This window comes from Dasypus novemcinctus, chromosome 8 (genome assembly GCF_030445035.2).
Source record: "Dasypus novemcinctus isolate mDasNov1 chromosome 8, mDasNov1.1.hap2, whole genome shotgun sequence".
Lineage (NCBI taxonomy): Eukaryota > Metazoa > Chordata > Mammalia > Cingulata > Dasypodidae > Dasypus > Dasypus novemcinctus.
This window is the reverse complement of record NC_080680.1, coordinates 62,564,358-62,589,180: the sequence shown is the minus strand read 5'-3', so window position 1 is coordinate 62,589,180 and position 24,823 is coordinate 62,564,358. Positions and strand designations below refer to the sequence as shown.

The 24,823-nt window shown below is 36.7% G+C and overlaps 2 protein-coding genes and 1 non-coding gene across 10 annotated transcripts in view; 2 read left to right on the top strand and 1 right to left on the bottom strand.

Moving 5' to 3' along the window:
* The first annotated feature begins 846 nt into the window (after nucleotides 1-846).
* On the top strand, nucleotides 847-953 carry LOC111765835 (U6 spliceosomal RNA). Its single transcript, XR_002798061.1, has one exon. It is a non-coding gene; the product is annotated as a U6 spliceosomal RNA (small nuclear RNA).
* Nucleotides 954-5,955: 5,002 nt separating this feature from the next.
* On the top strand, nucleotides 5,956-9,619 carry RPS6 (ribosomal protein S6). Its single transcript, XM_004465469.2, has 6 exons — nucleotides 5,956-6,059; nucleotides 6,582-6,713; nucleotides 7,292-7,502; nucleotides 7,667-7,813; nucleotides 9,243-9,400; nucleotides 9,484-9,619. Exons 1-6 carry the CDS (start codon nucleotides 6,054-6,056, stop codon nucleotides 9,577-9,579), a joined length of 750 nt encoding a protein of 249 aa, XP_004465526.1. The 5' UTR covers nucleotides 5,956-6,053; the 3' UTR covers nucleotides 9,580-9,619.
* Nucleotides 9,620-9,872: 253 nt separating this feature from the next.
* DENND4C (DENN domain containing 4C) overlaps nucleotides 9,873-24,823 on the bottom strand; it is a 165,237-nt gene continuing 150,286 nt past the window's right edge. For all 8 annotated transcript variants that reach the window (XM_004465470.5, XM_004465471.5, XM_012527880.4 and 5 more), the window contains 5 exons: nucleotides 23,386-23,631; nucleotides 23,048-23,165; nucleotides 15,351-15,501; nucleotides 13,281-13,345; nucleotides 9,873-13,051 (listed from right to left, as the gene is read on the bottom strand). In XM_004465470.5, coding sequence (XP_004465527.2) covers nucleotides 12,915-13,051; nucleotides 13,281-13,345; nucleotides 15,351-15,501; nucleotides 23,048-23,165; nucleotides 23,386-23,631 — 717 coding nt within the window. In that variant the 3' untranslated portion in view covers nucleotides 9,873-12,914. The remainder of the gene's footprint in view (nucleotides 13,052-13,280; nucleotides 13,346-15,350; nucleotides 15,502-23,047; nucleotides 23,166-23,385; nucleotides 23,632-24,823) is intronic.

Sequence of the window (24,823 nt, the reverse complement as noted above, 5' to 3'; positions counted from 1 at the left end):
CCACAGTGCAACCTTTGGTTCCCAAGACATCAGTTGATTTACTCATTTACTCGAACTTACAATACATACAAAATAGTTTCTGAATTATGAAACTAATAGCACTATCAATAACAAACCTAGCTACTGTAAAGTTCAAGATCTCCATGCATTATTTTGGTCATTAGAATATATCCCCATGTGGGATGTACAGTCAGAATACTGTTTTCAAAATTTTTTGAAATTAATTTTTATCTGATTATATTTGAATTTGATATATATAATTTGGTTCATTTGTTTCTATTTAGATTCAATTTTAGACCTTTTTCTTCTCATTTAATTTTTTGAATATATACATATATATAGTTAGAAGTCAAAAATTTATGAAAGATATATTCAGAGCCTTGCTTCCAGGATCCCTACCCTCTTCATCCCATTGACCCTGACTAAAGGTATTCAAATTAATTTTATACTTCCCAGGTATCTTTTTTGAAACAAATAAACAATTACATCTTTATTTTATTATTCCCCTTCTTTCTTACCCAACAAAAGGTAACTTGCTTTTCTTAATTAATAAAATATCTGGGGGGGGAGCGGATGTGGCTCAGGGGGTTGAGTGCCTGCTTCCCACATGGGAGGTCCTGGGTTGAGTACCTAGTGCCTCCTAAGGAAAAAAAAAAAACAAGCAAATAAGCGGAAAGAGTCAAGTTGCAGGAGCTGATGCAGCTCAGTGGTTGGAGTGCAAGCTTCCCACATACCAGGTCCCAGGTTCAATCTCTGGCCCTGGTACCTCAAAAAAAAATCTGGGAAGCCACTCCATATTAGTTCACACAAATCTTCATTCATTGCGACTGCAAAACACTATGTTTTGTGCTTGCTTCAGCAGCACATATACTAAAATTGGAACGATAGGCAAAAGATTAGCATGGCCCCTGTGCAAGGATGACACACAAATTTGTGAAGTGGTCCATATTTTTTTAAAAAATACTATATTTTCTCAATTTTAAGACTCACATTCCTTCACATTTTAGCATTTTAAAAATCAAAATCACAGAAATTATCAAATTCATAAATCAGACTAGATAGAAAATGGAGATGAAATCCCAATAATCATTTATATTACTCACTGCCAGTCAAAATTACATACATAGAATGCCTGTTTTCACCATTGCTTTTCAGCATTGCATTGGGAGTACTAACCAGAGCAACTAGGGAAAAGAAAAAAAAAATAAATAAAGGCATTCAAATTGGAAAGGAAGAAATTAAACTATCTCTATTCACAGAAGACAAGATCTTATATATAGAAAGTCCCAAAGAATCCAGCAAAAACAATAACAAAAACAGACTAATAAACAAAGGCAGGAAAGTTGCAGAATACAAGATCAACATACAAAAAGCAGCTGTGTTTCTATACACCAACAATAAACAATCCAAAAAGTAAATCAAGAAAACAATTCAATTTGCAATAACATCCTAAACAATAAAATACCTAGGAATAAATTTTGTACACTGAAAGGTACAAAAAAAAAATTGCTGAAAGAAATTAAAGAAGATCTAAATAAATGGAAAGACATCCTGTGTCCAAGGACTGGAAGACTTAATATTAAGATGGCAGAACTATGCAAAGTGAGCTATACAATCCCTATAAAAATTCCAACGGCCCTTTTTGCAGAAATGGAAAAGCCAATCCTCAAATTCATATGGAATCACAAGGGGCCCAAAATAGGCAATCAATTTTGAAAAAGAACAAAGTCGGAGGACTCACATTTTCCAATTTCAAAATTTACTACAAAGCTACAGTAATCAAAACAGTGCAGTGATGGTACAAGGATAGACAAACAGACCCATGGAATAAATTGAGAATCCAGAAATAATCTGTTATATCTGGGAGTGGATATGACTCAGGCAGTTGGGTGACTGTCTCCCACATGAAAGGTCCTGGGCTCAGTTCCCAGTGCATCCTAAAGAAGACTGGCAAAAAAATGAGCAAGATAGCAAGCAAAACAATGAGCACACAGTGAGAAAAAACAAAAAAACAAGGGAAGCAGATGTGGCACAAGCAGTTGGGCGCCTGCCTCCGACATGGGTGGACCTGGGTTCAGTTCCTGGTACCTCCTAAAGAAGATGAACAGACACAATGAGTTAATGCAACGAGCTGACAAAGTCACAATAATCAGACACAAGGAGCAGGGAACGGATGTGGCTCTAGTGGTTGGGCACCTGCCTCCCACTTGGGAGATCCCGGGTTTGGTTCCAATGCCTCCTAAAGCAGACAACTAGCATAGACAATAAGTGGACAACACATAGGGCAATGGTCAACAAGCAGAGAGATGAGGGAGTTATCTCGGGGGAGGGGAAGCTTACATCTATAGCCAAATGATTTTTGACAAGGGTGTCAAGACCCTTCAATTGGAAAAGAACAGACTCTTCAACAAATGGTGCTGGGAAAACAGATATCCACATGTAAAGAATGGAGATGGACCTCTACCTCATACCATATACAAAAATTAACTCAAAATGGATGAAAGACCTAAACAAAAGAACTAAAAACATAAAACTTTTTACAAGAAAGCATAAGCACAAATCATTACGGTCTTGGATTTGGCATGGATTCTCAGTTATGACACCAAAAGTCTGAGCAACAAAAGGAAAAAAATAGGTAAACTGAACTTCATCAAAATTAAAAATAACGGCTGGAAAATGTGCTTACTAAAAATGTTTTCACTTTAAGCACCTCTGAAAACTCTAATACACTAATTGAGCTGGTCTTCTATTAACCTAATTTAAGAAGTTTACTCTTTGTGCTTAGTTCCCTGAAGGCTATTAACCAGACCTTCTCAGTTTCACTTGCAGGAGTAAGGTAATGTCACATAGCAAAACCAGACAGAATGGTGTAAATCTGTAACTTTTCTCAGAGACAAAAAGCTTGATATCCTTGAGCAGTCAGCTGAGATAGGAGCCATGAAGAACTTTCTAAACAGTGGTTTATAAGCTGCTGAAACCATGGACAAATTGAACGTTTTTGAGAGAATGCAGGACTGACAAATTGCATGTACCGTCTAGGGGTCTTCCATAGAAGATCTAATGTCATCACTTGTTTTTTTTACTCGTTTTTCTTCTCCCCTACACCTCGCCTTTTGCCTATAAAAACCCTAGCCCCCGTTCTCACTTTGAGCTAGTTCTGAGAAGATTCCCCCAGGTCCTTGCTTGTGCACTTGCAATAAATCACTTTCTCAGTGAGAGACGTGTTTCCGCTTTGTGATGCTGGATCAAGAAAGCCCGTCTACTGGAAATTGTAATACTTATGGTAATAAGAAATTTTATGCACTAGGACATTATCAAGAAAGTAAAGACAACCTTCAGAATGGGAAAAAACATTTGGACATCACATATGTAATAAAGGTTTAGTATCCAGTATACATAAATAACTATATAACTCAACAATAAAAAAGACAACCAATTAAAACATGGGCAAAGGACTCCAACAGACATTTCTCCAAAGAAGATACATAAATTGTCAGCTAGCACAGGAAAAGAACCTCAGTATCATTAGTCATTAGGGAACTGCAAGTCAGAACCACAATGAGGTTAACACTTCACATCCACTAGGATGGCTATAATAAAAAATAATAGTAATAATTAAAAAAAGAGAATAACAAGTGTGAGGATGGAGAGAAATTGGACCTTGCACATTGTATATTGCTGGTGGAAATGTAATATGGTTCAACCATTGTGGTTCCTCAAAAAATTAACACAGAATTACCACATGACCCAGCAATACCACTCTTATGTATATATCCAAAAGAACTGAAAACAGGTGTTCAAACAAAACATGTACACGCATGTTCACAGCAGCACTATTCACAATAGCCAAAAGGTAGAAAGAGTCAAAAGTCCATCAATGGATAAACAAATTGTGGTATATCTGTGCAAAGTAATCATATCAGCCATAAAAAGGAATGAAGTGCTGATACATGCTACAACATGGATGAACCAAAACCATTATGCTAAGTGAAAAAAGCCAGACACAAAAAGTCACGTAATACATGATTCCATTTATATATAGGTAAATCTATAGAGAACACATATTGGTGCTTGCCAGGCACTGGGGGGCGGGGGGGTGGGGGTGGGGAGAAATGGGGAAAAACTGCTTAATGGGTATGGGGCTGTGTTTTGGAGTTATGAAAAAGGAACTAGATAGAGGTGGCAACTACACAACACTGTGAATGCATTCCATGCACTGAACTGTTCACTTTAAAGTGGTTAATTTTATGTTATGTGAATTGACCTCAACAAAAAAATTCCACAGGTTTTAAATAGCATCATTTTTACCAAGTCTATGCATTAATGTCAGATGACCAAACAACTTTCTTCTAAAGTTGATTAGAAACAGAAGATGATATCTCAGAAAGTGAAATTTATTTCTACTTGGAAAAGGTTTTACTTCTTTCTTGAAGAAAAAAAACAGGGAGTAAATATGTAATAGAAAATAAATGTTACTTCCTTCAGGGTACTGAGTGTGGGCTTCAGAGTTAGATAACCTGGGTTCCCATCACTGTTCTTCCAGGAAGGTTCGGAGGACTAACCAGTTGCACTGTACATTTTCTGAACTATTAAATGTTACATTATTGCTTATTCAAGATTTACCATAATAGGGGAAGTGGATTTGGCTCAACTGATAGAGCATCCATCTACCATGCGGGAGGTACAGAGTTCAAACCCAGGGCCTCCTGACCAGTGTGGTAAGCTGGCTCATGCACAGTGCTGATGTGCGCAAGAAGTGCCATGCCATGCAGGAGTGTCCCCAGCGTAGGGGAGCCCCACGCGCAAGAAGTGCGCCCCGCAAGGAGAGCCATCCTCTGCGAAAAAAAAAGCACTGGCACCGCACACACAGAGAGCTGATGCAGCAAGATGACACAACAAAAGGACACAGATTCCCGGTACTGCTGACCAGAAGGCAAGAGGACACAAAAGAACACACAGTGAATGGACACAGAAAGCAGACTGCAGACCGGGGCAGGAGGGAGAGAAATAAATAAAAAGTAAACCTTATAAAATTTTTTTTTACCATAATATATCCACTTATTCTCCCTCTGCTGGCTCACTCCAAACTACCACCTTCTACTAGACCAGAGGTGGATTATGATAATTTTAACAGTATTTAATGAGCATTTACTATGTGCCATGCACTCTACTGAGTCCTGAGTATACCATAGTGAAAAAAATAACACTTCATCTTTGCCCTAATTTATCTAGCTGAGGAAGACAGACCATAAACAAGCTGTTCACGTATCATGATTCAGTAGTATAAAGGAAACGGTGTGATAAGAATAAGGAGGCAGCTACTATTTTAGGTAGCGTGGTCAGGAAAGGCTTCCCTTAGGAAGTAACATTTAATCTGAAAGGCTTGCATGGCATAAGCAACTGGCCACAACAGTTATGTTTGGGTCTGTGGAAAGTTTGTAAGGCGGGGTGAAGAGCATGGACAGCATTCAACTGCAATGGGAACAAAATGATGCACTTCCAGCAAGAGAGTAATGTAAATTTCCGTTTTTTAAAAGATTTTTATCAGCGGCTAAATGAAGAATGAACGACAATGAGGCAAGAGAGAATGCAGGGAGACTAAAATCCTCTACCAGGGCAAGTTTCCCAACTAGAAATCTTCGGGCGGAGACTGAGGGACAGTCAAGTAGAGCAACCCAACTCCGGTCCTGCCCTCATCCTTACGTACTATCTGAAGGAGAGTGTCCCGAACGGAGCTAGGGCTCCAGCCTGGCCCAGCGACAAGGCCCTCCCAGCGCGGGAAGGACCAGCCTGAAGAGGCTCTAAGCGCAGAACTAGCTCCAAACCTGCCTCTCCGCCACTTCGCCGCGTACGCAGCTTCCCACACAGCCCCACCCATCTTCACCTCCCGCGCTGATTTGACCCACTTCCGGAAGTGCTGCCTACCGAGGCCCACTTCCGCTATTCCAGGCGTCTCCACATCTCGCGAGAATTGAAAGCGTCTATGTGACCTGGTGTAAGCGGAAGTCTGGTCTCTTTTTCGTGGCTTCTCGGAGGCGGTCGGCAGCTTCGGCATGAAGGTAGGAAGTGATGGCGGACGTTAGACCAGCCTGAGGGGCCATGGATGGAGCCCCAGTGGGAGGCGTTGTCGAGGTCCTGGCACTCAAAGTTCCAGGCCATAGGTGGGGAAGGGTCTGGGTGAGGAGAAAGCTCGGCACCCCGAAGACCGGGGCTGCTTGGGAGAGCGGATGGCGGGCGATTACGACTGGAGCTGTGCCGGGTTGGGAGCGCCATGGTGGCGCCCTCGCGTGTAGCCGGCCTGGTCTTCGAGTTCACGACCCGCGCGCTATCTCCGTCGTGTTCCTGCTCGCCGGGGCGGGCTCGTGAAGGACTGCCGAGCGCCGCTCGTCCCCGGAGGCATTCGGCGGAGTGTGAGGGAAGTGTCCTGCGGGGCCTGTTGGGCGTTTTGCTCACGCACGCTTTAGTAAATAGCAGCGGTGTCTGCATAAGTATGGGGGTGACGTGATCGCTTTTTGCAACGGTATTACCTGTGTGTGTTCTGCGGGTTTCGTAAGCACTTTTTTCTCCTTTTCAATTCTTAGCTGAACATCTCCTTCCCAGCCACTGGCTGCCAGAAGCTCATTGAAGTGGACGATGAACGCAAACTTCGTACCTTTTATGAAAAGCGTATGGCCACAGAAGTTGCTGCTGACGCTCTGGGCGAAGAATGGAAGGTAAAAATGAACTGTCGAATTGTTGTAGCTGTGTAAATGATAAATGGCAAATGCTAATAGTAAGACCTTAGCTTTAGGAAGGGGCTGGAATTCCGGGTTCTGTCTTCTGACCTTTGGGTGCGTTACTTCCGAATGTCAGTTTATAAATTAGTGCTGTCACCTGACAGGGTTATGTATATTAAATAGTAAAAGTTTACCTGAACTTGGTTTTTGCTCTGCATTATGCACCGAGGAAATGTTTCCTTAATAGTCAGCTGTCCTAATAGACTTTAAACGGTTTTTTAAAGTGCCAAGAATGGTTGTTATTGGTTTTTGTTAAATATCTGCTCTCTTTAGTGCTGTTATTTCTAGTAAAACGTATATTGGAAATGTGACTTGATTGGAAGGAATTTGCGAATTGAATTTGGCAATTTGGAAATGTAGACCGTTTAGGGATCAGGTGGATTATTAATTTGCATATAAAATTCACATTTGTCTTTATGAACTGTACTCCCCAGGACTAAGAATGTAGTTCACAAAGGCTACCATCCTGTATTTTGGAATAAAAATAGTAAACGTGTCCTTGTTTCCTCATGCAGGGTTATGTTGTCCGAATCAGTGGTGGAAATGACAAACAAGGTTTCCCCATGAAGCAGGGTGTCTTAACCCATGGCCGTGTCCGCCTCTTACTGAGTAAGGGACATTCATGTTATAGACCAAGGAGGACTGGAGAAAGAAAGCGCAAATCTGTTCGGGGTTGCATTGTGGATGCCAATCTGAGTGTCCTCAACTTGGTTATTGTAAAAAAAGGTGAGGCTTACACCTTTGCAGTGGTATCTACAGTTTTGGTGACCAAGGGACCTATGACTTTACCAATGTAGTTACAATTCAGCCTTAAATACTTAGGATTTTTATTCACAAAGTTGTTGAATTGTGAATGTCGTTATGCGATTCATTGACTTTTTTTTTTTAAGGAGAGAAGGATATTCCTGGACTGACTGATACTACTGTGCCTCGTCGCCTGGGACCCAAAAGAGCTAGCAGAATCCGCAAACTTTTCAATCTCTCTAAAGAAGATGATGTCCGCCAGTATGTTGTGAGAAAACCTCTTAATAAAGAAGGTGGGAGAGAATAAAATTTAAGGCTTGCTTAATTTTAGTAACCAATTTTAGCATTTTGTGTGCATAGATGATGATAAAACCTGTACCTTATTTGGAGGGCATCTAGCAGTATGTCTATCTGGAGCTGGAGTTTTTAGGAAAATATTAGGCGGGAAAGTTGTCAAGAGAAGCAATTGGTATAAAGCCTGAGACACCATAAAGAGACACCATGCTTATTCTATTCATTTCTCCAGATAAAATCCAAAGAAAACTTATTAATGGTCATTGCATTTAGGTCTAGGAGTCAAGTTCTGGGACTGGATTTTGGGTGCTCTCACATTTTTGTATTTTCATATCAAAGATTCTAAATTTTTTTGCTTACAAAAGAAATCTGTACTTTGATCTGACGAATCTGCTAAACTTCTGGCTCTTGGTTTTCTCATTGGTGGCATGTGTTGTGACAATTACATGATAGTAATTTCTTACCCAAAGTATGAGGAAGCGGGTAATTTGGGATTTTGGAACTTTATATTAATGCTTTTGTAGTGACATGTATGAATGTTTACATAGAAAATAGATACTATGTAATTTCAGGTTGAGTTTTCCTGAAAAATTGAATAAATTTAGGTTTGACTTTCAAAACTGGGAATTTGTGCCAGGTACTATTCTAGGTGCTGAGGATATAGATAAATTCCTACCTTCATGAGGCATTGTTACATTGCAAAAATGTAAGTAGCAAATAGTTGGCAGTTCCTCATAATACCTCTTAGAAATACGAGTGGTCTTGTTATAAGGTGTTTTTTAAAAGATGCTTTTTGTATTGTAAAAATAATTACACTGGAGGATGCCTTTGAAGCAGATCTGTGATCCATAAACATTTTTGTATACAAATTAGAAAGACTAAATGAACACTTTCTACAAACCCCTGTCACACATGTTCTGATATTGATGTTTCTCTTCCCTAAGTTAGCAAGTTAGGCCATGGGGGAAAAAAGATTCATCAAGCCTAAATAGGACTTTTATTTCAATATATGGTAGGATACTTTGAAGTACAGCTAATGTTTATGTTAACCAACCAATTAAATAATGCAGTTCTGCAGTTTTAAAATAATGTCATAATGCTTTAGTGTACAAAGATGTGTATAATATTTTGCCAGGATAGAATCACATGGAAAGGAAACCAAAGTGAGTAGAAAAAATAAGTATTCTTCCTAGGGAAGGGCATAGGAGTTTGAATTTGACAAGCAGTTAAATAAAACATCCTGACACATAGTAAAGTTAGATTGGTTACTTTTCAGAAGGGCTTGCTATTAGAATGCTAAGTCGTGAACAAGTTTTTCATAGGTACTACTAACTAGAGTTAAGTTTACACCAATTTGTCTAAAAATATGGGTGTAGCTCCTATCATTAGGGTATTCTTGAGAGATGATTAAATCATCTGAATTTTTAGGTAAGAAACCCAGGACCAAAGCACCCAAGATTCAGCGTCTTGTTACTCCCCGGGTCCTGCAACATAAACGTCGGCGTATTGCCCTGAAGAAACAGCGTACCAAGAAAAATAAGGAAGAGGCTGCAGAATATGCTAAACTTTTGGCCAAGAGAATGAAGGTAATTCTGGACAATTTGAAAGAAAAAAAAAAAGGTCTAGTTTTGGTTTTGTGCCTTAACTGTTTTGTTTTTTGTTTGTTTAGGAGGCCAAAGAAAAACGCCAAGAACAGATTGCCAAGAGACGGAGGCTGTCCTCTCTGAGAGCTTCTACCTCAAAGTCTGAGTCCAGTCAAAAATAAGACTTCCTAAGAGTAACAAATAAATAAGACATTAAATCTACTTTGTGTTTTCATTTATGAAAAACTGAATAAATGAAACAGTCCTCGGAATCCTATATGGGTAGAAAAGGTAATACATAGTAAGCCTACAGTGGCCTGCACTTGAGATACTTCAAATATAGAGCTGGGTAGAAAAGCTGATAAGGCCAAAGTTTGATTCATGAGTAGCAGATGGTGTATGGGGGTCAGTTTATAGCCTTTTCAGCAAGGCATGAAACAAACCTAAGGAAAAGAATTGACTAGGACTATCAATCTTTTGTACATTTTATTTTGAGGAATACAGATTTTAAGATCTATACAAAATATAATACATGAAAGTGCCCTTGTGAAGATGGACATTTGTCATATGTAGAAAAAGTCATTTGTTAAAACATAGTTAATGGATACAATTTTTAAACAGTAAACAAAGCTTTTAAAACCAGTGCAAATTTATTGCATTAATAGCCTTTCAACTCTAGTGAATTAAGTCATACTTGTACCTTCTATTTCACTCTGAAAAGGAATTGACTGCTACATAAATAAAATTCTTGGACCAACCAAGTTATGCACAAAGAAAAAGTATTTGTACCATGTAGATTTATAGTAATTGCAGCCTACACCAGCATTTATAGACTAGTCAGGTCTTGAAGGCACAGGAGGCTTTTAAGGTTGAAATAAAGCAGCTACTTATTTGTTGAACTCAGTATTTATCCACAGGTGAATGAAACTTCCACAACTTTTGGTACACATGAATCTGGCTAAACTGCAGATATGATTCAGTATTCCACAGATGGGGCACCAGATTCAGTAAAGTGTGACCCTGGAACTGGCAGCACTGACTTCAGCTGAGAGTTTACTCCTGGATAAAAGACCCTCATTGCTTTTTATTCTTAGTGTTTACGTTGGTAACAGCTACACACACACAAATCATAATTGGCAACAGGCATTAACATAAATTGAAATTACTAGAACTTAAAATTCAAAAGCTTAAAAAGTTAACCAAAACAAAAAGGACTGACAGCCTTTGGGTAACTTAGAAGCCAAAAGGCAAGACTGTTGAAGTACAGTCACTATTAAAGTTGGCAAATCTAGCTTGCTTAAGACTATTTTACCTTAGTTCTGGCAGTTTTGAGATTTAGAATTTAGGATTTTTCAAAAAAGGTATGAGAATATTTCGGAAGTTTCTTAGAAAAGTTTTTGTTACTAATGCCTCCCCAGAGATAATTCATATCTTGCTGTAAATTTTTATTGGGACCCTTTCTGTGGTGGGTGGTGGGAAATCTTAAAAGTAGGATTCAAATAAGCAAGCCTTCAAAAATAAAAAGCAAATTTTCAGATACAGATTAACAAATGATTTACTTATTAGAACGTTTACAGACATTCTTGAAGGTTCTGAATTTAAAGTTATAAAGATGACTAGGGAAATTCGTAATTTGATATCTGTTATCAGTATCACTACTGAGGTTAACTGGTGTTCGCTATATTTCCTACAACTGGCAGTTAAAAAACCAAAACTGGTACGGCCATATGCTAAATGTGTAAGGAGATCTTCATTAAAGAATTTTTAAAATCAGAGGTGCTTTGGTAAGTCAGTTCAAGTTATGAAGCCTACAGAAGAAGAAAGAACACGCAACACTGGAATTTTGACAAACAGTTGCGAAATAATCCTGTACATTTCAGAAGCCTTAAATACATAACGAGACAAGCACAGTAAACTTAAAGATTTTTCACTTTATTCAACCTCAATTTTTTTAATGCTTTCAGTCTAATAAGTTTATGACAAACTGTTGGATCTCTAAGTGTTAAGTATTAAAACTTTAGTACCAAGTCTTAAATTGCAAAAATAAATGCTGAGAGTGCAAACGGTCCATTTTGAAGGTAATAAGAATTGTACATAAATTCTGACAAGTTCTTTCATTTGCCACTTTAACAACAGACAAACTAGAATTCTGCATAGGTCAGATTAACTCTGAAAGACTGATAAGAATTTTAAATACGTTATACCAGGTGGGAGGGAGACTTCTGCTGTTAAATTGTACCACCTGGAAGTAAATTTGTTCTATAGCTGATGTCATTTGCATAATTGCTGTAAAAGCAGATTCACCTTAACTAATAAGAACCACACCACCACCACACACAAACACTGGCATTTTTAAATCATGGAGAGAGTTAAGGCAAACTTGCTGTTTCTAAGGGATGTTTTTAAAAAAGCATGATAAGTGTCAAAGTGATGCATATGAGAGAGAATGAGGTCATGATATTCTTAAACCTACTGGCTAAAAGCTCAATATATGTTGACATTTTAAGACTTGATTCAACCTAAAATATAGTATTTACAAATGCACATTTTTACTCACAAGCATACAAATCTAAATATACAAGAATAAAACTTATGTGCACAGTGCAAGTTTATCCCACAGGTCTTAAAAAGTAGCCAATAATGAGGATTTACGTGCCTGAGCACAGATTCAGGTCCAAAGACAACACATAATATATGCTTAGCATTTTAAACATGTTCCAATTAATTCTGTAAATTATCTAAAGCCAATTTAATTAATTTAAATGATCTGATTGGCTCATTCCAATTTTTAAAGCTGTTACAAATTAACACAGTATTGGGAAAATGATGGAAGAGAGTAACAATACTCAAATATCTATTAAGCATAGTATGAAAGGTGAAGATATATATTAAATTTATAATCAGAGGCAAGGCAGTTGTCATCAGACTTTCGGGTAACTTTGAGATAATGACTACAGAACAGTTTAGTAGTAGCCACTTAATAGTCAATAAGATCCCTTTCAGAAAATTGCATTGCAACACACAATCTAGGGATTTTAATAAATATACATATAATATGGCTGTATATATACATACTTACACAGCCACACATATATACACAGATACACAAATAATTGCTTTTATAATTGAGATAGTTCATTTGCTTGGAGGCCAGGCAAGTTTGTTAATTTACCATTACCAAACTCAATAGCTTCAAATATATATTAACAAAATACATTGAGTATGGTTTCTTACTATGTCTATCAAAATACAACAGAGAAATCTAAAAATAGTTTTCAGCAGAGGCTGAGAAATAGTTCAAAAGTTGAAAGTCTTCAATGCCAATAAAACTTGAACATTTTAATGGCATAATACACTGTGAGATGATTCAGTATGAATTACAATTCATTATATATTGCCCCCAAGAGTTAGCTCATTTCAGTTTTCACCAATAGGATTTGAAAAACTCCTGAACTGTACGTTTCAAGATTGTATCTATTCCTCTGACACTGTATGTCAATTCTAATAAATCTCTTATTTAAATAAGAGGTGCTCCAAAACACTTCCTGCACCACCCCATGCTGATACTTGGTGGAACATCAATTTTCTGCAACTGTTCAAGAATCTCTGAAGATAGACTTTTGTATGCTAATTCATATTCGATGTCAAAAGCCTCTGAAAGACATTTAAAAAAATAGTTAAAACTTTTATAAAGAAAACAAGTCATATATTTAAAAATCGTAGAGTCAAATTATATCTACATATATATGCATATATATAAACTGCATATTTAAAGGTAGGCATATAAAAGGCAGGAAGAGTCTTTAAACATGGTAGCTACAATTTTTAAATTACTTTAAAATAAAACTAAGCACATTCAATTATCCCTCATTAAATAACTTACCAATATCAATATTCTCTCTTCCAAGAGACACTAATGATAAGAAGAGAATTTCTCTGTATAAACTCCTATAAAATAAATATAATTTAAAAGTTAACGGCCAAACAGCATACAATTATACACACATAGGCACACACACATGAATGCCAGTTAAAAAAAATGGTGAAAACTGGGTAAATTCTATAATCTAGCAACAGTAATGTATCCATGTCAATATCCTGGTTTTGAGATTGTCTGTACTACAGATATGAGATGTCACCTTTGGGGGAAGCTGGGTGAGGAAATACTGAACTCTTTGTACTATTTTTGCAACTTCTTTAAGTGTGTATTTCAAGTTTAAAAGTTTTTTTTAAAAAGCTAATGGGCATAAAGCTTCCTACCAATAACAAAATTCTTGCCTTTTAATCTATTTTTCCTAATCTAATATTAAAAATGGCTTTTTAAAAAAGATTTTATTTTTCTCCCCTTCTCCTCGCTCCCCTCCCCCCTCCCCCCTTCCCCCAGTTGTCTGCTCTCTGTGTCCATTCGCTGTGTGTTCTTCTGTGTCTGCTTGTATTCTTGTCAGCAGCAATGGGAATCTGTGTGTCTTTTTGTAGCATCATCTTGCTGCATCAGCTCTCTGTATGTGTGGTGCCACTCCTGGGCAGGCTGTACTTTTATTGCATGGGGCAGCTCTCCTTGCAGGGTGCACTCCTTGGGACACCCCTGTGTGGCACAGCACTCCTTGCGTGCATCAGCACTATGCATGGGCCTGCTCACCACATGGGTCAGGAGGCCCTGAGTTTGAACCCTGGGCCTCCTATGTGGTAGGCGGACACTCTATCCGTTGAGCCAAATCTGCTTCCGTCTTTTGTTTTTAAAAATGGCTTGTTTCAATTTTATTAAAATTCTTAAATACAAATAATACATAATTATTTTAACTCTATTATCTAATTAAACGTACAAAAATTGTCTTCTCTCTCTTTTTTTTTTTTTTTGCCACTTGACAAAATAACATTATAATTTCTAAGTTAGGGGTCTAAAACCCATGGACTTAAACTGTGATCTCTATTATTCCAATAGCAAAGGAAAATCACTTTTGGTTTGTGAACATAAAAATGTCACAAATGTAAACCTAAAAATGAATTTGATACTCAATTGTAAATATAAAGATGAGAAATGAGGGAAAATTTGACAAAATGAGCTGATTTCTGAGTATTTAAATAGGAAAAAAAAACACTAGAGGGTGATGCTGATGATGGTTCATTTGGTTTTCTTTAGAAGCTTCAGAGCTACAAAATTACATTTCCAAACTATTTCCCTGCTACTTAAACTACAGATGCTTGAAACAAACTAGACTGTGAAGGAGCTCACCTTTGTTTGAACTGTTGAGATTACATCTGAACCCAACCAATTTCATTATCAATTTCTACCCTATCCTTTCACTGCCCTATCACTTTGAAGATTATCTTCAAAGACTCTATGGCTGAAGAAACTTGAAGGGAGCTCTGGAAACATTACTAATATTCCACGGGTTTATGTCTTCTTTACTGACACTTCTATGGCAAAATTTACTTATGCTGATACTTAGATGAATTCTGATCCAAGCATGTTACAAACAATAGTAATAGGATTAGGATAGCTCCACATCCTTTGTAATTCACTGCTTTCAGTCACTTTCCTAAACTGTTTGACTTGTCCCATATTCTTTTACACCCCAGAAGGAAACAAACAAACAAAAAAATGTATGGGGCATGAAAAATAGTACATAAGTATAATATCAATGTTAATGAATTCATAGGTTTCTAGTGAAGAGCAGAGATGTTTCCCAAAGACCCAATACATTTTAGACATCAATGAATTACTTTCCTAAGATCTAATTTATTTCCCCAGACAGACACATTTTTTATGCTTATGGCTGAAATATGAATACATATATTTGGGTAAGCATTTTTTAAAAAAAATCAGATGTTATAGTAAATAGGTATTCCTCTTATAACCACAGGTTTTTAAAAATAAAATAATTGAAAAAAAAAAAGAACCATGAAATTATTTTAAGTGGCATCAAGCAGAAAATGCTGCATTATTTATTACCTTTGTCTTTTCACACCTGGCTTCATTTGCTGTGAAAGAAGGTGGATGGGTTTAACAACATCATTATGCTGAATACTTTGCCTGATGGTTTCTACTAAAGTGCTTGTTGCTTGTTTGTCCTCTGACTGGAGAGATACTTTCTTTTCAGAATCTAGAAACAAAAACACAGCAATTAAGCATACATTTTGTTTCCCCTAATTATTAAAGAAGTTTATTCTTCCCCAGGGTTGTGGCATCTAGTTGTCTTCTCAATACTGCTTCCCCTTACTACTAAAATTATAAGGCAATGTACCTAGCTAAAAACAAAACAAACAAAAACAAAAAAAAGCACACTTATTTTTTTTGTTCCCCACAGATAGGAGAGACCTGTTCCTTTACCTTTCTCCCCAACTTATGGCTTCCTGCCTGAGATTTGGAGGTGACAGCTTATACTCTAGCAGCTATCTTGTGACCATGAAGCAACCTTTACAGATGGTGAAACAGACAAAATAGAAGAAGCCAGCATGTCTGATGACAGAAGAGTTGCTTACTAATCCTAGACTAATTCATAACTTATGGTTTTTTTTTCTCTTTTTCATAACTTCATGTGAGAAAATAATCTCTACCTTAGGCCTCTGTTTATTTTCTATTAAATATAGCAGTCTAATCCTAACTGATAAAAGATTAATTCTAGAACTATTAACAAATATTTATACAGATTACAAAAGTGCTCTGGTGATATAGTACAGATGAATCATACTAATAAACATACACATTTAATAATGTAGGGTTGGCCTGAAAACAGGGAAAACTTTAAACAGTGCAGGTAATTCCAGGAGCCATATTTAAAAACAGATAGGAATATGTACCCACTTGTCCTCAGTCAGCCTCTTTTTGAGTGCCTATCGTTAGGCAAGCTGTTCTATTTTTCATATAACACAGACCCTAAATAAAGGCAACTTAATTAGTACTTCAATTGTACTCAACCAAGGAAATAGCAAAGGCCTCTGTTACAATGTAAGAGGAACTACTGGCTGCTATGGGTTTATTTTGGTTTATTTTTTATTTAAAAAAATGTAGATTTAGAGAAAAATCATACAGAGAACAGTTTCCCTATATACCTTTTTTTTTTAAGATTAATTTATTTATTCCCCTCCCCTTGTTGTTTTGTGCTTGCTGTCTGCTCTCAATGTCTGCTCATCTTCTCTTTAGTGGGCACCAGAAACCAAACCCAGAACCTCCCATGTGGCAGAGAGATGCTCAATCACCTAAGCCACCGCAGCTCCCTGCTTTGTTGTGTCTCTCATTGCCTTTCCCCTTTGTGTCTCTTTTGTTGTGTCACCTTGTTACATCAGCTTGCTTCACCTGCCCCCTGAGCCAGCTCACCTTCTCCAGGAGGCACTGAGAACCAAACCTGGGACCTCCCGTGTGTTAGGCAGAAGCCCAACAGCCTAAGCCACATCTGCTTCCCCTATAGCCTTGTGTTAATGTTGTACCTTTGTTACAACTGATAAAAGAATATTATAATTGCACTATTAACTATATTCCAGACTTTACACTAGGGTTCCCTATTTGTGATTTGTGTTGTACTATCCTATGTTTGTTTTTAAAATTTTTATTATATTAACATATATACTACCTAAAATTTCTCCTTCTAACCATATTCAAATATATAATTCAGTGTTAATCTTTACACTTTCTGGATAACATCCTTGGATATACAAACTTTTAATTTTGATGAAGTCCAGTATGTGAATCTTATCATTTGTGGCTCATGCTTTCAGTGTAAATTCTAAGAAACCATTGCCTAATACAAGGCCCTGAGGATATTTCTTTCTGGTTTCATTTAAGAGTTTTATAGTTTTAATTCTTAAAATTAGGTCATTGTTCAATTTGAATTACATTTTGCATATGTTGTTAGCTAACATACTTTCATTTTTTGCATGTGGATATACAGTTTTCACAGCACCATTTGTTGAAGAGACTATTCTTTCCCCATTGAGTGAATGTGGCTCTCTTGCAAAAACTAAGTGGCCATAGATGTGTGGGTTTATTTTGGAACTCAATTCTATTCCATGGGAGCAGGCTGCATGTCTGTCCTTGTGCCAGTACCATACTGTTTTTACTACTTTAGCTTTATAATAAACAGGTTTTGAAACTGGGAAGTATGAAACCTCCAACTCTGTTCTTTTAATTTGTTTTGACTATTCAGAGTCCCTGGCCCTTCCATATGAATTTGATGACTACCTTTTCCATTTCTGTGATGAAGGCTGTTGGAATCTCGACTGGTATTGCTTTAAATCTGTATAGTGTTTTGGGTATTTTTGACATTGTAACAACATCAAGTCTTCCAATCAAGGAGCACAGACTGTCTTTCCATTTATTTAAGTCTTTTTTTAATCTCTTTCAGTAATGATTTATAATCTTCTCTATATAAGGCCTTAACACCCTTGGTTAAATTTATTCCTAGGTATTTCATTCCTTTAGCTGGTAAATGGAAATATTTTTAGATTTTCATTGCTGGTTATAGACTTTTGTATATTGCTCTTGAACCCTGCCACATTGTTGAATTCATTTATTATCTCTTAACAGCTTGTAGATTTTTTGGTATCTTCTACATATAAGATCATGACATTTGCAAATAAGGCAAGTATTATTTCTTTCTTTCCAAATTGGATGCTTTTTAATGATTTTTCTTGACTAATTACTCTGGTTAGAATTTCCAGTACAACATCAAATAGCAGTGGTGATAGTGGGCATACTTGTCTTGTTCCTGATCTTAGTGGGAAAGCTTTCATTTTTCACCATTGATGTATGATGATTTCTGTGGGATTTTCAAATATGCCCTTTATCATGTTAAGGAAATTTCCTTCTAATCCTAATTTTCTGAATGATTTTTTATCAAAAAGCAGGAGGCTGGATTTTGTCAAATGCCTCTTCCACATCAATGTGTCTTTCCCCTTTCCTTCTATTAATGTGATGTATTACATTAACTGATTTTTTTATGTAGAACCACCCTCGCCTGGGAGAAAAACCCACTTGGGCAAGATGTATGATTTTTTTAATGTGCTGGTAGATTTGGTTTGCTAATATTTTGTTGCAGATTTTTATATCTATATTGATGGAGATAATGGCCAGTAGTTTTCTTTTCTTGTGGTATCTTTATTTGGCTTTCTGTTGGGGTGATGTTGGCTTCATAGAATGAATTAGGAAGTTTTCCCTCCTCTTCAGTTTTCTGGAAGAGTTTGAGGAGGACTGGTGCAAATTCTTATTGGAGTGTTTGGTAAAACTCACCAGTGAAGCTATCTGGTCCTGGACTTTTTTTGTTGGAAGGTTTTTGATTACTGATTCAATCTCTTTACTTGTTATTCGTCTGCTGAGGTCTTCTATTTCTTCTTGATTCAGTATAGGTAATCTATGTGTTTCTAGAAATTTGTCCATTTCACCTAGGTTACTAATTTGTTGGCATGCAACTAACTGTTCTCAGTGTCCTCTTATAATCCTTTTTATTTCTGTGGGGTGGGTAATCTCTCCCCTTTCACTTTGGATTTCAGTTATTTGCTTGCTCTTTTTTCTGTCAATCTAGCTAAAAGTTTGTCAATTTTATTAATATTTTCAAAGAACCAACTTTTGGTTTCATCAAATTCCTTATTGTTTTTCTATTCTCTAATTCATTTATCTCACTTTAATCTTTGTTGTTCCTTTCCTTCTCCTCTCTTGGAGCTTAGTTTACTCTTCTTTATCTAGTTCCTCTGGGTATGAGGTTAGGTTACTGATTTGAGAGCCTTCCTTCTTTTTTAATGTAAGCATTTAGAGGTATAAATTTCCCTTTCAGAACTGCCTGTGTTGCATCCCATTAAGTTTTGGCATGTTGTGTTCTTGTTTTCATTCTTCTTTAGATATTTTTTAATTTCCTTGTGATTTCTTCTTTGCCCCCTTGCTTAAGAGTATTATTTTTTAAAATTTTACATATTTGTGAATTTTCCAGTTCTCCCTTTGTTATTCATTTTCCAGCTTCACTTCACTATTGCTGAAGAACAAACATTGTGATTTCAATCTTTTAAAAATTTGTTGGGACTTGTTTTATGCCCTAACATATGGTCTATCCTAGAGAATGATCCATGTGCACTTGAGAAAAATGTATATTGTGCTGGCGTTGGGGGAAATGTTCTGTATATATTGGTTAATTCTAGTTTATAGTATTGTTCACATCTTCTATTTCTCATTAATCTTCTGTTTAGATGTTCAATCCATTATTGAAAGTGGAGTATTGAAGTGTCCCACTATTAATCCAAAATGACTGACGTCTCATTTCAAATCTGTCAATATCTGCTTCACATATTTTGGGGCTCTGCTGTTAGATGCATATATATTTATAATAGTCTTCTTTTCTTGATAAGTTGATCCTTTTAAAAATATATAGTTTCCTTCTTTATCCCTTGTAACAATTTTTGCCTTAACGTGTATTTCATCTGATACTAGTACAGCTACCCAGCTCTTTTGGTTACTATTTGCATAAAACATTTTTCCCCACAATTTCATTTGACACCCATCTGTTTCTTTGAATTTAAGGTGAGACTCTGTAAACAATAGTTGGGTCATGCTGTTTTACCCATTCTGCCAATCTCTGCTTCTTGACTGGAGAGTTTAATTCATTTACATTAAAAAATAACTATTGACAATGTGAGACACTCTTTTGCCATTTTGCTAATTAGTTTCTGTAAGTCTTAATCATTTATTGTCCCTTATTTCTTCCATTACTACCTTCTTTCGTATTGCATAGTGAACCATTTTGGGTCCTTTCTCCTATTCTACTGTGTATATTTTTCATATATTTTCTTTGTGGTTACCATGGGGCTTGAATTTAAAGTCCTAAATCTATGACAATTTTATTTGATTTGATATCAACTTAACTTAGATAGGATACAGAAAATATGTTCCTATACACTTCCAGTTCCTCACCTTTATGTTGTTCTTGTCACAAACTACATCTTTATACACTGTCAAAAAGCATAGATATGAAAGCTATTGTCTCAATATCTGTACATCAGTTTCAGTAAATATGATATGAATAAGTTAAAAGATTATCACTGTGGAAGGGAAAAGGTTTTATAATGGCTATGTGGGAGTACTGTATATTGTATATATGAATTACTGTGATCTAAGGCTCTTCTTGTGAAGGGAAGCTCAATAATTAGGGAAAAAAGAAAAGAAAAAGATAGGATGTAGAAATTTTTCCAAATCAATACGTATTCTATATCTAACCTTTAAACTCATTGCTATATTCCATTTTACTATTAAGGGAACCTGGCATTATATTGGGCTTCACTTTTCAGGAAGTTTTGGATCACAGAGTGGTTCAACAATGGCAGTGGAGGAATACTGGTATGGGATGTTATTGACAGGGGACATATGGTTGACAGGGAGTTATAAAGGGCATGTGTCCAGGGTGCATGGAAATGTTTGGATATACTCATAGTGGAAACAATTAAAAACAACAGCTGGGGGGGTACTGGGTTCCTGGCCGGGGGGTGGGGGGGCTCTGTCGTGGTCCCTAGGGGAGCAGCGGCAGTCCCCCGGGTGCAACGGCAAGGACCAGGAAGGAATGAGGGTCCAACAGTGACCCCCTGATACTAATGACTATGCTTGTGAGCCCATACACCTGAAATAAGAACAAGGCCTAGAGCAGCACTGTGCCTAAGAGTTCTCTCCTGACAGCCTCCGTGTTACTCAAATGTGGCCAGTCTTGAAGCCAAACTCAGCATGTAAATGCAATGCCTCCCCCCCAGCATGGGACATGACACCCGGGGATGAGCCTCCCCGGCACCGAGGGATCACTACCAAATACCAGCTGATGACGTAACTAGAAAATGACCTTGAATTAAAGGTTCAACGCGGACCAGCAGAATATCCCTGTCTACATATAATAACAGGAGTTAAAAATGCTGTTTGACCTAAAGTAAGGGGGAAATGGAAAGGACAAATGAGTTTATATGGCTATGAGTCTCTAAAAAAGAGTCTGGAGGTTGTCAGAAGAATTGCCCTTATGCACACCTGAGCAGAGTCTCAGAGACAGATAAAGTAGATACAACCCCAGGTATTGGTTCTTTTGAGGGCTAAAGAGACCCACAGGTTCAATGGTCATGGCAGATGGGGTTCACTGCCATGTCAGTTGGCCCTTCTTTGAAGCTGGTGTTTCTGCATGATGGAGCTGGACTCAGATGGGATCTCTTTTCACAAGCCTTTCATGCTACTTTACTGGTTGTAGTTGGTGCTGGAGTTTAAGATATATCTAGGGGATTTGAATCTCTGGACTGATAATATGATAGCCAGGCTCTGAGCCTCAATAGACTTCAGCTCCTACACTCTGATTTATTGGACTTACCCCACTCAGCTAACACGGAGTTGAAGAATGTCAACCACCACACCATGGAGCCTAGAGTGCCTACAACTGAAAGCAGAAGGATTGCAGCCACTATCCATGTGGAATCTAAGCCCCCTCTTGACATAGATGTAGAATGGACACAACCAAGCCAAGGTCCACAGGAAGGAGGAATACAGTAAGGATTAGAGTGGACTTAATGATATTCTATTCATTAAATATTGTGGTTAATAATCAAGAAAATGTGGCATTGGTGTGGAAAAAGTGGCCATGGTGGCTGCTGGGTGTGGAGAATGGGAGGAAGAGATGAGATTTGGAGGCATTTTCGGGACTTGGAGATGTCCTGAGTGGTGCTGCAGGGACAATTGCCGGACATTGTATGTCCTCCCATGGCACACTGGATGGAACGTGGGAGAGTGTGGGCTATGGTGTGGACCACAGGCCATGGGGTGCAGCGATGCCCAGAGATGTACTCACCAGATGCAATGGATGTGTCATGATGATGGGGGAGAGTGTTACTGTGGGGGAGTGGTGGGGTGGGGGCGGTGGGGAAAAAAAAAAAAGAATGCTTAAAGTGGTAGCTTTTACAGGTATAATTAAATAACATATAACTGTTATTAGAGACAATGAATAAAAAAGAATAATAAAAAAGAATTTTTTTTAGCAAAAAAAAAAAGCATATATTTTTATTTTCTAGGAATTGTAATTAGGCATTTTTCCATGTACTTATAGGCCCTTTCATGTTTTTTCCATGAACTGCCTATTATTATCATTTACTCACTTATCTACTGAGTTATTTTAATTTTTCTTATTGACTCACACACTTCTGAATACACAGCTGATAACCATAATCCCCTTTTAACAATATATTTTAAATATAAAGACTAAAAATGACACCAGAATCTTTAAAACTAGTCAGTACACATCCATATAACTGAAATGATCCTCTGCCAATACATCCAATTACTTGACCAGGATATAGAATTATGTTCGAAATACCCAATCTAATAGGTATTTGACCCAAAAAAAAATCACACATACACAAAACTACTTGATTGAGACTGACACCATTAAATGGATCTGTAAAAGAGCAAATCAATTTGAACTAAAATGTAAAGAATCTTGGATAGCAAAACAATGGAAATTTAAAATATAAAGCAAAACAATTTGTTTCTCCTGCCTTTTTAAATCTATTTTTTTTTCAGTAGTCCATTCTTCTTTATTGTTGAATAGTATTCTACTATATAGGGGGTATACCACAATTTGCTTATCCATTCACCTGTGGATGGACATTTGGGTCATTTCCAGTTTGGGGTTTTAATTCTATTTTACTTACTAAGATTCCTCCACGAAATATACAGAGGTTCTCCTGGTTCCTGATGAAGGTTAATATTATCCCATAACAGCTGAATATATACAAGTTTACTATCCTGGCACAGAGATGATAGAGGAAGCTAAAAAAGATTAATAGAAAGTATTAATATTCTAAGCATAATTATTTGTGGATCTAGCAAAGCTTGACATGATATAAAACAGGTGAGGTATTTTGAAACTCTAGACCTAAAATAAATCTATGTCTGCCAAACCACTGCTGTTGCATAGTTTCTGTTACTTGAAGTTAAGCTTCATGCTAACGAACACAAATATAGTGTACTATAGAAATTGGTACCCTACCTGTACACCTTCATTACAATGTTCAGATGTAAGGATAAGTCCTGGCAAGTTACTAGGAAGGTCCAAACGTCTGAAATACCAAATGAGGTTCCAGAAAATGATTGGATGTTGATTGATGAAAGAGGATGTATGAATCACCTGATCACCTTCATTTTCTAGCAGAGATTCCAGTTCTTTACGAAGCACTAGAGGACTCAAATAGGGCACAGAAACAGGGGGAGGATTCAGTCTTTTCCCTAAAGGATCCTTAAAAAATAAAAAAATAAAAAGAGGTGACTATAATCTTTTCAATTCTGTATGATTAGGAGTATTTTTCAATTAGATTACACTTTTCTATTTATCCTTTTAAAATCAGTTATTTCAAGGTCATTGCTAAATGCAGAACACCCTAATAAAAACCGAAAAATAATATTACTTAATCTTAAAAAGAGCAATAGCCCATATACAATCCATTTTTCATTTTCAATTTTTATAAGAAACATTTGCAATTCAGATGTTTTATAATGATGGTACAAAGAGAAGTTATGAGTTTATCTTTCTCCAATAACTCTAAATAGGTTAATTTTTGTGTGTTAATAGTCTTTGTTGACTCCTTAAAAAATATCTAACCCTTTTATACATTTGATTGCAACAAATACTGAAGTAAAGAAAGAACATGTTTTTATATTTATATGAAAGTTAAAAAAAAAAAAACCCTAGACTTAAGTTAGGCATATATTAAATTTAATAACCACAATAAAATGTTCCTGGATTGTCTCCAAATACCATTTCCTGAAGAAAAAAAAAAGAAAAGGAAAGGAAAGAAAAGGGGAGGGAAGGGGAGGGAAGAGAAAAGGAAAAAAAAATTACCATTTCCCTTTAAAAGAACCAGGATTTCTAAGAGAAATGGTTGATTCACACTCTGGAGAAGGAAATAAATATGATGACATGAAACATCATGTACTATAAGAAAGCAAGGAAGGTTTTAAAAAGCTATACCAAAAAAACTAGTAGAGTTGTCAAAAGGACTAGGGAATAAACTTGCAGAGGCTTACAGCTGGCCGAAGATGGGACAATATAAACAGCAGTAATGAAAACTACAGCAGTGGATAGGAATATAAACATTTAAATCTTTGAGTTCATAATGATACCCCTCTAAAAAAATTGATCATGAGAATGCTAGGTACCCAAAATATTTTGAAAATTCATAAATAAAAGGAAAGTATCAAATATTATTCTACTTTCCAATACAAATTACATCCTTGGAAAACTAAACAGAAGACATGAAAAAGATTCTCTTTACAGAAATATTCATAAAATAAAAAAGAAATGATAGAATTAGACAATCCATTTTACAGCTCCTAATCAATTAGCTATCTAGCCTAGACATTAATAACTACAAACTTTACAAAGGTGTATAACCAGATACTTTTGGTCTCCTAAAAGAGGAGCTTACTAC

Excerpts from the sequence above, each read along its gene's own strand:
- RPS6 (XM_004465469.2), top strand. Across the intron at positions 6,714-7,291 it reads CTCTGGGCGAAGAATGGAAG|GGTTATGTTGTCCGAATCAG; the intron begins GTAAAAATGAAC and ends TTCCTCATGCAG. Across the intron at positions 7,503-7,666 it reads CTTGGTTATTGTAAAAAAAG|GAGAGAAGGATATTCCTGGA; the intron begins GTGAGGCTTACA and ends TTTTTTTTTAAG.